Source organism: Notamacropus eugenii, chromosome 4 (genome assembly GCF_028372415.1).
Source record: "Notamacropus eugenii isolate mMacEug1 chromosome 4, mMacEug1.pri_v2, whole genome shotgun sequence".
NCBI lineage: Eukaryota > Metazoa > Chordata > Mammalia > Diprotodontia > Macropodidae > Notamacropus > Notamacropus eugenii.
In genome coordinates this window covers 31,214,691-31,229,664 of record NC_092875.1, presented here as the reverse complement: position 1 = coordinate 31,229,664, position 14,974 = coordinate 31,214,691, and the positions used below count along the sequence as shown (strand labels likewise).

At 46.4% G+C, this 14,974-nt stretch overlaps 1 protein-coding gene across 1 annotated transcript; it reads right to left on the bottom strand.

Annotated features, from left to right (window-relative positions):
* Nucleotides 1-1,179: 1,179 nt before the first annotated feature.
* TBX3 (T-box transcription factor 3) lies at nt 1,180-14,735 on the bottom strand. Its single transcript, XM_072600345.1, has 7 exons — nt 13,079-14,735; nt 11,167-11,434; nt 9,822-9,968; nt 8,044-8,120; nt 6,711-6,871; nt 4,546-5,228; nt 1,180-3,266 (listed from the first exon to the last, which is right to left on the bottom strand). Exons 1-7 carry the CDS (start codon nt 13,459-13,461, stop codon nt 2,778-2,780), a joined length of 2,208 nt encoding a protein of 735 aa, XP_072456446.1. The 5' UTR covers nt 13,462-14,735; the 3' UTR covers nt 1,180-2,777.
* Nucleotides 14,736-14,974: the final 239 nt, after the last annotated feature.

Here is a 14,974-nt window from a genome sequence, read left to right as displayed (position 1 = left end):
TCCAGAGGGAAAGACCCCCGATTTACTTATTATAGGAAGCCCTTGGTGGGAGACCTAGCCACCACGGTTTTTGACAGGTGACTGTGGGCAAAACCATCGCTCTCTGAGCGTCTAGTTCCTAAGAAGTCTTGCTTCCCTAACTAGGTTGTTGGAGGTGAGTGAGGGGAAGACTAGAGTGAAAGTGTTTTGTAAGCCCCCTACAGTGTCAGAGCAATGGAACCTCCTTCCCTCCTTCCCAAGGTTTTAGAAGCCGACACTACCTGGGGGCCGCAACTTCCTGACCCAGGCCAAGGGCGAAGCGGCTTAGGTCAGGGCCCAGTGTCAGACGGGGGGAGACTGCCTCCTCGCCGCCGGGTGATCTGCCAACCCCACGTTCTGAAAGAAATGGAAACTCGCCTGGCAGTATGCTTAAGAGATAGGCCCCGATGGCTAGACGTGAAAAAACTCTGGGAACCGACCGTCCGTCCTTTTCCTTCCTCTGTCCTGGGAAGTCTCTCAAAATCGGGAAAGAAGGATACCTTTTCAATCGCAGAGTTGAAACTGGAGACTAGCGAGCGTAGTAGCCTCACCTGGAAAAGGCCAGGGCGACACACACACACACATACACAAACACACACACACGAGCGCGCATTTTAATTCACATCCCCCGGTCACTTTCAACTGGGAAGTGGGAGCAGGGGTGAGTAGTGCTAGGAAATTTGGGGCCGAGAGAATACACCACAGGAAAGGGCAAAAGAGTCTGTGTCTAAAGTTTGGCTCTGGAGGCTCCTACCTTCTTCCCCTTGGCTCCATAATTTAGGACAGATGTAGGTCTGAGTGAGCCATGCGCACGCCGGCGGACCTTTGCCGCGTCTTTTGCCATTGAAAGCAAGATCTAAAGAGCTAGGCAACCCAAACCCTTCTCCCTCCCTCCTCGTCTGACCCGTCCCTCTCTCATCAAGGAAAATGCATGATCAAATTCTTTTTGGACCGCCCCCCCCCTTTATTTTTCTGGAGCAAAAAAGTATTTGGGCGCCTCTGTGACACTTGATTGACAGTTCTCCAGAACTACCCAGTTCCATGAGAGGGTGGGTTGGGGACTTAATTATTTAAGGATTGGGAGAGGGAGTCGGATTCTTTGTTCCTGTTTGTCTACTCCAGTGAAAGTTCCAACAAGAAAGGCATTCGACAAGTCTAGGAGACATTTCAATAAAAATTTATTGAAATTTCAGTGACGTTTTCAAAGAAAAAAAGTACAGAGAACCAAGAACTCATTAACGATTCTATAACACAAAATATACCTTCATGGGCTTTCCTTTTTTTTTTTTTTTTTAAAGTTTGGTGTTTTGTTTTCCTTGAAAACACCTGACTTTCAAACTTGGATTAGCTATTATCTCTAGGCACCAACTGAGAAATAAATGGATCACATAGTGACACCAGTAGTCAAACCCATTTCATTTGGACACAAGAAGGAATGGGCAAATTCAGAGAATACAGACCACAAAATTCTGCTTTGCCCCCTTTCCCCTCCCCATCTCAATCTCCACCTCTTTCATTTGACTCAGGAAAGAGCCCAATAATAGCACCCTTCCATTAATTTATTTTTATCTTCCGCATTAGGACTTTTTTTTTTTTACTAACTTAGTTATTAGCAGGGAGGTACTTTGCAAAAAAAAAAAAAAAAAGTAGATAGGGGGAAAAAAAAAACCCAGAACCATTCCAGAGCTGTATGTTTCCTTGTTTTCCAAGTCTGACCTTGAAATGAAATGGAGAACGAAACACGGGACAGCTGCTGCCTTATTTACAGAGATCTGTACAGTGTCAATAAATTAAAGTTTAATTTTGAGTATTCATATTCCACTTATTTACAAGTTACCAAATAATTACATAAATACTTTGTCTAATAGTGTCCACTTCTCTTTTTTTAACTATTTTTTAATAACCTTGTTATTGCATATACAGTAAAGAGAGAAGGAAACCAAGGGAGACAACTACCAACCCAACAAAGTCTGATAAAATCAATTCAATTCCCCTTACTTTTTAAATTATTAATATTATTAGGGGGTCCTGTTGCAATAATGGGGAAGGGGGGAAAAGGGTCATTTTCATTTCTCCCTGGGAATTAAACATTCAGAAAAATAAAACAGAAAAATAGACTACTGTGGAGCATGCAAGTGCCCTATGGGGGCTCTTAAGACATCACAATAATATTAAAAAGACACGGATTTCATTAATACAGGTTAACAAGGGCTACAGGTATATCTTCATCCCACCCCAGAGTTCTGCATTCAATTTCATTTTGAGGAACTGATATGCAAGTCACTTTATAGTCTTAAAAAAAATCACTTTTCTAAACCTTATTCATTCATTTCCATTCATTTTTATTTCATTCAGTCTATTTTACACACCGAGTAGGGAAAAAAAACGCCTCTGGAGATGAACTTGGCCATCTCTGCTTTCTGTGGGGCAAACATGACCTTTCAAAGAGAGCATGGTTCTGAAACATAGCAGCTTTTCGGTCTTTTTTCCTCCATTAAATCCTTCTCCCCCCACCCCACCCCCTTCAAGCCTCAGCTGGGCCGCAGCCCAGCCCTTTCCAGAGGGGTTGCTGTGACCACAGGGTCATCTGAGGGACTTCACCATAGTTTACAAAGTGCACTGCGAGAATGGTTTGGAATGAGACACAAGAACTCAAGATGGGGACGTCCTCCCCCCCCACCCATGCACTTCTGCGCCCATCCTCCCCCCCACCCCAATGGGCCCCCTTTCTTGGAACTCTGGGATTGAGGTGCAGGCCATTAGGGGGATCCACTGCGGCATCTGTCTTGCTTGGACTCCAAGCCGCTCACGAGACGCTGGATGCTCTGTAGTTCGCTGGTAGAGGACTCCTTCTCAGGGCAGAGTTTTGGGGACAAAGACACAGAGCCAGAGGAGATAGTAGAAGATCGGCTATTGAGTTCCGAGCCCGAGTCCAAAGCCACGGAGGCGGGGCTGGCGGCTAAGTTGGCGGCTTTGCCTTCCAGCACACCGCCCGACGTTGCTGCCGCTGCCGCCGCCGCCGCTGCCGCTGCCATCGAAGGGAGCCCCGGGGTGAGCAGGCTGCTGCTATCAGGAAGGGGCATAGGGATGGAGTAAGGGCTGTAGCGAAGTCTGGGCCTCACTGCGTTCAGGAAAGGATGCCGGTGAACGGAGCTGGAAGCAGCCGCTGCAGTGGAGGCGGCCGCAGCCGCTGCCATGTACGTGTACGGATAGGGGAAGAGGCTGCCAAAGGGCGACATGGCCAGTCCCTGGAGAACGAAAGTGGGGAGGGAGGAGTCAGTGATTCTGGGGACAGAGAGCTAGTGGGCCCCTTCCTGGTACAAATCCACAAGCCACAACTCCTAGTCCTAGTCCCAGAAAAGCCAGTCAAGGGCCCAGATCCCAAGGGAAAACATTGTAGGCCAAGAACAAAACCATAGAAAGTCAGGGCTGGGCGGGACCTTGGGTAGTAAAATGTTAGAACTGGGAGGGCCCTGGGAACACAAATGTCAGAGCTGGAAGGGAAGTGGAACATGGAATGGTAAAGCTGAGTAAGACCTCAGAACATGGAATGTCTGAAGTGGGTGAGGCCTTAATTCTAAGGTCCCTTTTCTGTTCAGTAAAGGCCAGAGCTGGCGAGGACCCTAGAAGAAAGAGAGGAGGCCCTAATATGTTTTAGTGTAACCTAATTTTTGGAGGGCTGTGGGGGGGGGGGAGGGGAAAGGGGGTTCAGATCAGCAGCTCCTAACATCATACACAGTTACTGAGTGACAGCCAGGACTAACAACCATCACCAAACTCCTAGTCTGCTGTTTTCCATCACAACTTCCACAATTTCTACTGGAAAAAGGTTGACCAGTTGTTTTACAGAAGGAACAGAAATTAACTTTTGCTCAATCCCTAGCCCAACCTCTATATTTCTAAGGTCCTTACAAATATCAGACACAGGAAGCAGTGAGAGAAGGGAACAGAAATGGGTACCACCAGTCAAAAGAGAAACCTGAAGATTCTCCCTCCCAAATAAAGCTTCCCCTGAACCTTAGCAGCCTTGCCCGATTTATTGGCTCTCCCTTTCTCTCTCTTGCCCAAGGCCTAGTCCTCCCCACACACAGGCAGCTCCCTTTCTTGTCCTGGTCACACTCCAAATGCAAGCTGTTGTTGTTAACCCAGGATGGCCTTCTCCAAAATTAATGCTTGGGAGGACAGGAGAGTGCCCTCTTACCGTAATCCCAATGCTGCCTGGCACCCAGGGAGGCAATTTGAGCCAGGGGTGGTGATAATATTAATGATGATAACAGCTAGAATTTATATAGCCCTTTAAGGTTTGCAAAGCACTTTTAGTTCTCATGACAATCCTGTAGGGTTGGTGCTATGATAACCCTTATTTGACAGATAAGAAAATTGAGGAAAGAGGTTAAAATGAGTTGCTCAGGATCATAAGTATCTTGTGGGTTTGGACTTGCCTTCCTGACTCCAAGTCTAGTGTTCTATCTACTATACCCCCTAGCTGCGTCTATGAGAGAGAGAGAGAGAGAGAGAATGAATTACCTGAGAGGCCAGGACGTGCTGCTGGAGATGAAAGGGCAAGGCTGCTGCAGAGGCCCCCGATAGTCCCTGGGCCGCCGCAGTGGCCATGGCCGTGGTGTCCAAGCCGGTGACCCCCGTGGAAGCTCCAGACACAGTAGCCAGCAGGGGACCCATACCCGCTGCCATGCTGGAGAAAGCTCCCCCCATAGCAAATTGGCTGGGGTGCAGGAGGAGAGGGTGGCCATTGCCCAGAGGACTAAAGAACTGTTGACTTGCCAAGCCAGGGGGGAAGGCCAGGTTGGGGAGGTGAGCTGGGCTTAGGTGTGAGGAGTTGTCCGTCTGCACTGTGAGAGGGGTGAAGGTCTCCTTCCCTGGGAGCAGCGGGCGCCCCTCCTCTGGGGCTTTGGGCACCCCTTCACGGCCAGGGCTCTTTCGATCTTCACAGCCTGAGCCTCGGGTGCTAGAGGAGATGGCAGCTGGGCTATGACGGGAATCCGGGGAGTTCTTTTCCAGCCGTACCCCTTCCCTGGCCCGGTCCCGGTCTCGATCTTTCTCCGAGGAAAAGAGGTGGGCCTTGGAGGGTGAGGTGCCTTCGTCTTTAGAAGGTTCTTCCGAGGTGGTGGTAGAGATTTTTCCCATGTCACTGGCCTCAGGGGGGTCTTCCTTGCTTTCAGCATCGCTCTCACCCTCGCTAGGGCACAGATCTGCAGAGAGGAGAAAGGGCACAAGGCAAGGTGAGACTCATGCAGTGATGAGTCTACAACCAGGCTGCAAACTGTACCTCCTTCCCCTGCCACCACCACCAGTTCAGCCCAGAAATTCCACAAAACCTTAACCATAGAAATGTGTCAAAAGACTTTTATTAAGTAGGCAGAATTTGGCACCAAGATGCTTAGGTACTTGGAATAAAAGGATTAAAATGAACCGGCCTTGCCCTCAAGGTGCTTACTTAGCCCTCCAGGTTACACTGCACCAATAGATGCATAAATACAAAAACAAAGAACCGTCTTCGGGGCAAAGTGAAGGTATCACAAGGGAAAGGAGTAATCGTTTAAAGCACTGAAGGCTACTTTAGAAGCAGGGATGGGAAACCTTCAGCATAGAGGCCACATGTGGCTCTCTAGGTCCTCAAGTGCGACCTTCTGACTGAATCCAAACTTCACAGAACAAATTTCCCTACTAAAAGATGTTCTATAAAACTTGCACTCAGTCAAAAGGCTGCACCTGAGGACCTAGAAGACCACAGGTTCTCCATCCCTGGTCTAGAGAATTTATCTAGCTTAACAGCCTCATTTTACAGAAGAAACTGAGGCCTAGAGAGGGAAAAGGATCTGTGGAATAGGTATATTCCTCTCCCAGTTCAGATGAATACAATTTTATTTCCCTATCAGCACAACCATTGCAAACCATTTTATACTGGAAAATTTTAATGGATGAAAGATATAAAGTTCTTTCATTTCATTTCCATTGAAAACAGGTTTCTTCCATAGTCTCTCTCTGTGTGTTTCTTTCCAAATAAATATTGCCTGCTCATTAAACACAGGAAACCGGTTCAGGTCCTGAACCATCTCATCTCCCTCCCCTCCCCCAGCACACCTCCTCCCACAAGTCCACTGACTTTTCAGCTGGGTTCTATCTCCTGCCTCCTCTGATTCAGGTGGCAAAGATTCCCACCCCCCACCTGTAACATCTTCCCCACCCCCTCACCCCATTTCCAACATGCTCAAATGTCTTTAAAATCTAGATCTACATGCACAAAGGAAATTTTCAATGGCTTTGGTGTGGGGGAGCATATTGAAAAGGGGAAGAAGGGGTGGAGGGAGCAGCACAGATGAAGAAATTCCCAATCCACTAGGATGGGATCAGGAGGGTAGGGGCGGGGCACAACTTCTTACATCTGCTGGGGAAAGAGAACAAGGCTTCCAGGCCCTTTTCAAAGAACGAGGCATGATTATGAATCAGTGAAGGACAACTCTGAACTTTCTGTCTCTGCCCTAGTGACAGGGCAGAGAGAGAGAGAGAGAGAGAGAGAGAGAGAGAGAGATGACAAAGGAGGGGGAAAGGATTGAGGGAAGGCCCTAAGGAAGGGCCCCTACCAGAGGCAGAGAAGACCCCATCTTTGACAAACAAGTCCCATGACCAAGGAGAGATGCTCTCAGGGGTTGGAGTGGCCCTTTGATATCTACCTTTGAGATTAGACGTCCCAACGGTGGAGACAGCTGCTGGGGAAGAGGATTGGGCAAAACATTTGAAAGCTGTCTGCTCACTAGAGGATTCATCAGAGGTCCCAGCTTCCTTCTTATGTCTCTCCTCAAACACTCTCATGGACTGCAAAGTCAGTTGCTTTCTGTAGACAGAAGAGCAAAAGAGTACTTTTAGGGGAAAGGGAGTATTTTTTTGTCTCCTTTTACCCCTCACTAAGTCCCAAGGATGTATAAATATATACTCCTAACACCTAGCCCAGTTGCTTCTGGGATCTACAGCTTGGTCTGAACATCTATCAACACAGTTGCCACTTAGGAGGAGAGGAAGATGCTGTACAGAGTTGTTGATTTTTAAGAAAGGGGTGGTTGTCTTCCATTTATTTATTAAGGCTTGAGATTTCATTAACAGACATGCACAGGGGCACCTTGGTTAATGGGTGAGGCAGACCAACAGGGGAACTCAGTATTAAGTCCAGAGACGTGGAAAGGACAGATTGTCAGGCCATTAAAGTCTGGTCTACCAAGCCCCTTAATGATTGCTGAGATTGTAAGGAACTCAAGTGATTTCTCCCAGTACTCTGTGCAGTCTCTCCACCAGCAAGAAGTCTAGATAAAAACAAAGAGTGTTTCCAGAAAAATTAGAAATCATTTTCTTTGGGTATCTGCAAGAAGAGCTTTCTTCTTGCCATCCTTTCCCTTATGCCCCAAAGAAAGAGATAATTCTGGGTTCTCCTGATTTAGAAAAGCTTTGAATTTGTTGCAAAGGGAAACTCCTGGACAGTAAAATCCCTGCTCAGCTCAGCAAGAGAATACATTGCAGCCTAGGCATGTCACCTCCCACCCCCCTGGCTATTTTATCCTTTGAAGAGAGTGGGATTTTGTTTTTTGACTCAAGGATCCAAACCTACTTAGAACTGCCAGCCCAACCCCACCAGGACTGGACTGGGAAGTCTATACCAATACTCTCTGATGGGTCCATCAGGAACTTCTGATTTGATCCACATCCTTCTAGGATGGGCCTTTTAATGTTCCTAGAGTTGGCTTTTTAATAGGACCTTGACAAATTTCCAGTGACCTAGGACAAAGGACTTATAAACAGACCCTAGCCAGCTTCCAAATGGACTTTAACAGACTTTGAAATTTGGGTGGGGCTGTTCACCCCTATCAGCAAAGACAGAAGATCCTAGAACCTCCTGGGACTGCATTCTTTATCCCTCTAAAGGCACAACTGCCTGCTTACAAACACACTTAGGATCTCCAAATTGGAATTCAAGATCTCCCAAAGCTTTCCGTATGAAGCAATTTTTTTCCTCACCTCTTCTCCCGCCTGCCATTCCCGGTATCTCGGAACCCTTTGGCAAAAGGGTTGTTGTCAATTTTTAACTGTGTTATCTGGAAAGAGGACAGAGAAGTAAGAAAACTTTTGCCTCATCTCTGAAAGTCTTCTGAAGTGCCGAACAGCTTCCCTTCCCCCCCCCCCCCCCCCATAGGCTCCTCAGTTTGGGGTTGGGAGTTCAGCTGAGATAGGCAACGAGTCAAGGAAGGCAGAGTCAAAACTGTCTTTGACCTCCTGTCCCCCCACCCCCCACCCCATATTCCCTGTGTAAGTCTCCAGGCATTAGATGGCCTAGAAATGGTTCCCTCTTTTCATGGAAATGGATGTAAAGTCCATTTGAAGGCTGAAAAAAAATGTAAAATAGAAAGCTTTCTAGCTATTAAAAATTATGTTTCCATTTAGCACATTGTTTTTTAAAGAGACCCGCAATTCGTTGTAAAGTGAATTATGCCCCCACCCAATCTCATAAAGTGTTTTATAGAAACTTGGTGGGGAGAGGTCATGCTTGTAAACAAAAATTTCCATTTCTCTTATGTTGCCAAGGAATATTGCTATTGCAATGCACTTTATAGAAGCATTATTATTATTATTAACTATCCAACATAAATCCAGAGTCCAAGAAGCAAATAAGAAGCTGATTTTGCCAAACTAGGTTTATAATTCCCCCTCCCTCCAAATAAAAAGTTATCTGACAAAGTTTCCTTTTCAAATTGTTTTCTCAGTAAAAAAGGACAACTTTCTCATCATGATAAGAGAGAAAATCAGTTAGATCTTGGTTTCTGGAGAAATTGAACTGAACTAAAACCCTGCCTTTCGGCTCTAATAAACACCCACCATCAGGACACCCAGTCAATGGCCTTGCATTCCTCCCTCCTAACTCTCAGCTCCAGCCCACAGGGTCCAGGGAACATATTCAATGAAACCAGTAAACATTTATTAAGCACCTAATAAGTGCAAGGCTCGATTGACCATCGATCATTGAAAAAGATTAGTGGGTTGGTCCATGAAAACATTAGTTTTTGAATGACTCCTTGTGAATCAGAGAGGAATGAGGCTTATCTGGGAGATCCTCAATCAGCACCCAATTATATTTCCAACCCCTCTGATACATCCAACACTGAGTTCACCCTCCCCAACTGTCTGCAAAGTGGGCCTGGGATATTTCTCGATGACTAGGGCCAAGGTAGTAAAAAACTCAGGCTACAATCCCCACTTGACTGACCACACCTCAGAGTACCTCCAATATGAAAATGCTTTTTAGAAAAGTCCAATCCCTGGGTATTTCCATCTTTCTCCTACCACACACAGAGAAAATAATAATAATAAAAACATGGCAGGATAAAACATAATAAGAACCAGACCAGACAGCTACTCGGAGCTGTGGGACAGCGAGGGAAAGGAAACCTACTCTGTGCTTGTTTTAGGCTAGACACTCAAGAAGACCATTTTCATTTTATATTTTTGCAGAAAACCTCTCTTTCTTCCCACCCCCTCCCTGGAAGGTTAGCCAGTCAACACTGGGTTGGGGAAGGAACAACCTAAAGACAGAATGAGAGTCATTTAAAGATTTCTTTAGATCGTCCTACCCTTTAACACAAGCAAATTTTGACAATTGGCTACGCAGAGCAGTGCTCACTGTTTTCACTAAGATTGGCCTCCACACGAAGTCAAATGACATCAAAAGAAAATTGGAATAGCACGTCCCTACATCCTCCCTTTTTAATTCTATAACTTCTTACCCCCAAATTCTTTGTTACCTTATCATTCTGGTATGCGGTCACAGCGATGAATTCTGTCTCAGGGAACACATAAGTCCGAAATGTACTGTAGGGAAGTTTCAGGATATCATTGGCCCTAACTATGTGGAACCTAGGCTGGTATTTGTGCATGGAGTTTAAAATGGTCTGCACAGAGGAAAGGGGAGAAAGAGAAGGAACGGTTAGTGTGGAGAAGAATCCTAGGGACCTTGGAGCCCCGGTAACACTGCCCATGACCCTCCTATGTACACAGCTCAGATAGACTGACTTTAATTTCTAGATTCATGAGGGCACCGACTTTCTAACCACCGCCACCACCCAGATATCCCTATCAGTACTCTATAGGAAACTCCTTTGTCCTGTGCTCTACATGCGTATAGGTGCCCAAATTCCGTATATCCAGCAAAACCGCTTTAGTGGTCCAAAGGAAAAAAAAAACATAAAAAAGAGAAAAAATGTATTTAATTTATCAAAGGATTATTGACTTCAGCTCTCACTAACTGACTGTTCCAATTGGCTTAAAGCCTCTAAAAGGCTGAAATCCAGGAAGGAATATTTTGTCTGCTAATCAAAGAAGGGGTATACAAACTCTCCCCAAAGATTTCTGGGCCAGACAGAAGCTCTCCCTAGAGCTCTAAAGGCCAGGGAAATCTTCACCGTATTTTGCACTTATCGGCCTATTAGTTGAATGGAAGTGGGGGTCTTGAGAAAACAGGGACCACTGGCATTTCACATTCTCTAAGAATCATTTTTAATTCCCCTCTTCATTCAATTTTAAGAGATCTCTTTCTGCCTTTCCTGGCAACTCAGAAAACTGACTTTCATCAAATCCCATTCTTTACTTAAAACAAAACAAAACACAACAAACTGCAGCTAACCAGACACACAAATTAAACTTTTTCATCTATCAAGCCTTTAAAAATCTGGAAGAAAAGAGAATTGATTTCGGTAAAATGATAATGGGGAAAATTAAATTCGAAAACGAAACTGTGGGTAAAGAGGGGTTTTGGTTTTGGATTTTAAATAACAATAGATTTAAAAACCAAATCAACTGGCTGAGTCGAGCCTTTAACTTTTAAATATTACAGGTCAGGAATTTACTGGGCCGTCTGGATAAGGGCTCCCTTTCCTAGTTCAGCCAGATCTTTTCTGTGCCCCCCTCCAGTCTCTTCTGGCAATGCCGAGAGGTTCTTGTTGAAGGGGCCCCTCAAGTTTAAGATCTGCAAAGGCAGCTTCCATTATCCAGGGAGAGAAGGCCGGGGAGGAAAAGGGAGGCCTTCTGGCAGAGGTAGGGAAAGAGAATTAAAAACAAAACCAAATCCCCATAACTCAGGGGGAAACTTACAAATCCATGTTTGTCAGAAATGTTGTTGGTCAGTTTCAGTTTGTGAAAAGTGACCACTTTGGACATCCACTGTTCGCCTGTCGCTGGACTGTCGGGATGAATGTACATTCGTTTGGGCATTTCAGGGTCAGCCTTGCCCGCAACCATCCACCGGGAATTGTGGAATTTATATCTACAATCGTCTGCCGCTACAATGTCCATCAACAAAATATACTTGGCCTTTTTATCCAACCCAGTACATCTCACTTTAAATGGAGGGAACATTCTCCTAGAAGAGATAGACCAAAACAAATCTGTGAGTTTCCAGGAAGAGTTACCCCCTCAATATTTCAAAGAAAAACTTTTCATGATTGGGAGATTTCTTCAAGGCAGGAAAAGGGATGTGGGAAGAGGGGTCTGCTTCATTTTTGTCCGACAATCAGAGAAAAGGAATTTTTAAATTTATTATTATAAATGTATATATGAAATTAGCCTTGCTTAAGAAAAACAAAAAACAAAAAAAACTTTCCAAACAGTGGAGTGGGAGAAAATGAAGAAATGTGGTGGCCTCTTCTACTACCAGACAAGTGGCCAAATCGAGTGTATGTATGTGTGTGTGGAGAAATCACTCTTTTTCAGGAAGTTAGTGGGCCTGGGGGGGAAATATCTCCACGAAGAAAATGTACTTTGGAACTTGTTGATATAGGGAAAGGTAACTGCTTCTGGAGTCTCCCACAACGAATTCAGAAAATGCCATTTTCTAGCACTTGGCCATCTGTACAGCGCTGGGCTGACCACATTCCCCTGTTGCTATGTCCAGTTTTAAACTGCGACAGGATACCACAAATTTACTGTTTATTATGCCGAAGAGTTTGGCATTCCGCGATCCTGGCTTAAAAGAAAACACATGACCCGGTAACAAATAAGAAGGCACCTTCTCTCTTGACCACGATTTTCCATGTATAACTTCTGATCACAATTAGCCAGGAGACAGAAGATTGTGAGAATTATGGATCAAGGTTTCTTTTTTTTTTTCTTCCAGCTTTAATGCCGTTCTTTTATTTTCTTTTAAGTAGCAGAAAGGTACAGCATAAAAATTACAGGGCCCCCCAGCCTTTGTCAGAGTTTGTTCAGGTGATCTCTGCAAAAGCTACAAAGCTCTGTGGGAAGGTTAGTTTTCCCATATGTTATAGGACATATGCCTGATTGTATAATTCTAATTCCCCCCCCCCTTGCCTGCTGAACTCTTTCTTTCTCTGATTACAAACATGTGAGTGTGCAAACTAAAATATCTTTGATCAGTTTCTCTCATTGATGTGGTAATACATTATTATTGCTAAAGTATATGCAGTTAGGCCTCTTTGGAACCTAGGGGGCAAGATTCGGGACACAGAGGGAGATGGACAGACTTTAGACTATAAAAACACTCCAAGAGCTCCCATAAGAGACAATAAGCCTAAAGTTATTCTCTCTAAATGCAAAAATGAGAAAATAACAATGAGTACATTTCAGACAAGAGACTGCGGAGTATTCCTACACAAGTTTAAAAAAAAAACTATCTTCTTTAAAGGTATCTGTAAAATAGTGCCCATAGTAGTACCTCGAACTGTCTACAGACAGGCACACACATACACAGACACACAAAGACAGGGAACATTTTTTCTTAATAAGAATTCATGCACGTGTGTGTTTGAGGCAGGTAGTATTAGGATTTCCTGCAGTTCAGTCTGCAAAGTAAGCAAGCAGTAGTCTATAGCAGCGCATAATTCCAGATGAGGCAAGTTTTTCCGGAGGCAGCTGCAAGCATACAAGCTCACAAAGCAGCTTTTTTGGGGGGAGGGGGGGGGGCGAGGGAGATCAATAATAACCCAAAACAAAACAAAACAAAAAACCGAAAGACCCGACTTCAAAAGTCAGAACTTGAGTCGCTTACCTTCCAGATTTGGTGATCACCATCTCGGTCCCTCTTTTATGGAACTGTTCCCAAAGCTCCTTGGCTTCTAGATGCACCTTGGGGTCGTCCTCCACCTCTTCCTCGGGCTCCAGGGTTTTCAGAGGCCTCAGATGAGCCGCCGCCTGGTGACCCAGGGAGGAGAAGGGGATGCCGGTCTCGGCGGCCCCGACTAATTGATCCATAATGGGCTTGGCCAGAGCCCCAGGCAGCGAGAGCGCCGCAGCCCCATTGGGAGGCAGGGTGAGAGCCGGAAAGAAGGGAGGCTGGTGTCCCAGCACGGCGCTCATGCCGAAGTCCGGAGCCCGGTGAGGTAAGAAAGGGTGGTAAGCCATGCTTGTCCCAGGGATGACCGGCTCTCTCATGGGGAGGCTCAGCCGCCGCACTGCTGACTGGGATCGGGGCTCCGGCTGCTGCACTCGAGTCCTCACTCAGGTGCCCCCCTTTTAATAGTACATCGTCAAAAGAAGGGGAACCCCACAGGAACACAGAACACCTCCTTTGGTTGTGGGGTCGAGCGAGATGTGATAGATTAAGTCTCTATTTTGGAAAGGAGTGGAGGGACTGATTCCTAAAAACTTCCAAGAGCAGGATTCGGAGGCATAATCACTAAGGGCGGTGGGCACCCCTGGGTCCTGTTTTTCCACCGGTCCTGGCACGTCCCTCCCGGCCGCCTTCACTGGGAGGCAAGAGTAGATAGTCCCTGGGATTTCTGGCTTTCTCCCCGGTCAGCCCGAGTACTGCTTTCTCGGCTCTCGGATCTAGAATCGCTGCGTTTAGAGTTCCGGGAATCTTGGGTTCCCGGGCCCAGGCTTCCTTGGTTGAAGATGGGGTTGGACCTCCGTGGGCAAATGCTGCAATTTTGCTTTTCCTCCTTTTTTTCTTCCCGTCTTCTGTCTCCCTGTTCTTCAATTCGACTGAAGTCTCTGCTCTGAGACAGAGAAAGCGAGCGAGGAAGGGAGGGGAAAATTGCACACACAGAGACACAGACACACTCAAAAACAGATCCTCCCTACCTACCCCGAAAAAAGATTATTCTAACGACAGTTAGGACCCAACTCGAGCTGCGAATGGGCTTCCGTTCTTCTCCCTGTCTTTCCCCGCTAAGCTTCGGATGGGGGCTCAGTTTCAATGAGCCTTGTTGCGTTTCCCTCCCCCAGTCTCTGCTTTTCCTTGCAATAATGTGGATTTCAGTCCTGGCTAGAAAAGGTGAAGGAGGAGGGGAGGGGGGGAAAAAGAGGGGAGGGGAGGAGAAAAAGGGATAGGGAAGAAGAGAGAAAAAGGGGTGGGGGAGAGGTGAGGGAGGGAGAGAAAGAGAAAGAGCCGGAGACAGAAAGAGAGAGCAGTGCGAGAGACACCCTCAGCCTCAAGAAATCCCTGTGAGTCTGCTCTCCTTGCGCCAGATCGTGCGGATGTGTTGTGAGCTGCGAGGGAGCTCAAGCTTTCTTGATTGGCTCTTTGACGCTTTCGGACCAATTGTGTAGCTCCATAGGCGTGGTTTTGACAGGTCGAGTGGAGGGGGATCGAGCCGAGTTATAAAAAGGTGTCGGAAACTGTAATGTTGTAGCGAAGCATCTCTACTACTCTCTGCCGTGTGAATATTGTCAACAGGATCAGAGAGGGAGGGCGGAGGGCGCAGAGCCACTGGGGAGACAAAACCAGAGTCGCCTCTAGGTGGCTTATCCGAGGAGAAATCACCCGCAACCCCCTGAGCTCTTGCTTCCTCGCTGGCTTGCCCCCTTTCTTTTTCTCTCTTTCCCTTTTTTTTCTTTTTGCTGCCTGAAACGTCTCAGTCGTACGCCCCAGGACAGAGGGAGGAGGAAGGGCTGGGAAAGGAAGGAGAGGAGGAAAGCTTGGGAGCCCGGGGAAGGCAGGCAG

Bases quoted from the DNA above. Each gene is read 5' to 3' on its own strand.
- TBX3 (XM_072600345.1), bottom strand. From the start codon at position 13,461: ATGAGAGAGCCGGTCATCCCTGGGACAAGCATGGCTTACCACCCTTTC. The intron at 9,969-11,166 runs GTAAGTTTCCCC...TCCTCTGTGCAG, and splicing joins TTTCTGACAAACATGGATTT to ACCATTTTAAACTCCATGCA. The intron at 6,872-8,043 runs GTGAGGAAAAAA...TTCTGTCTACAG, and splicing joins AATGGCAGGCGGGAGAAGAG to AAAGCAACTGACTTTGCAGT.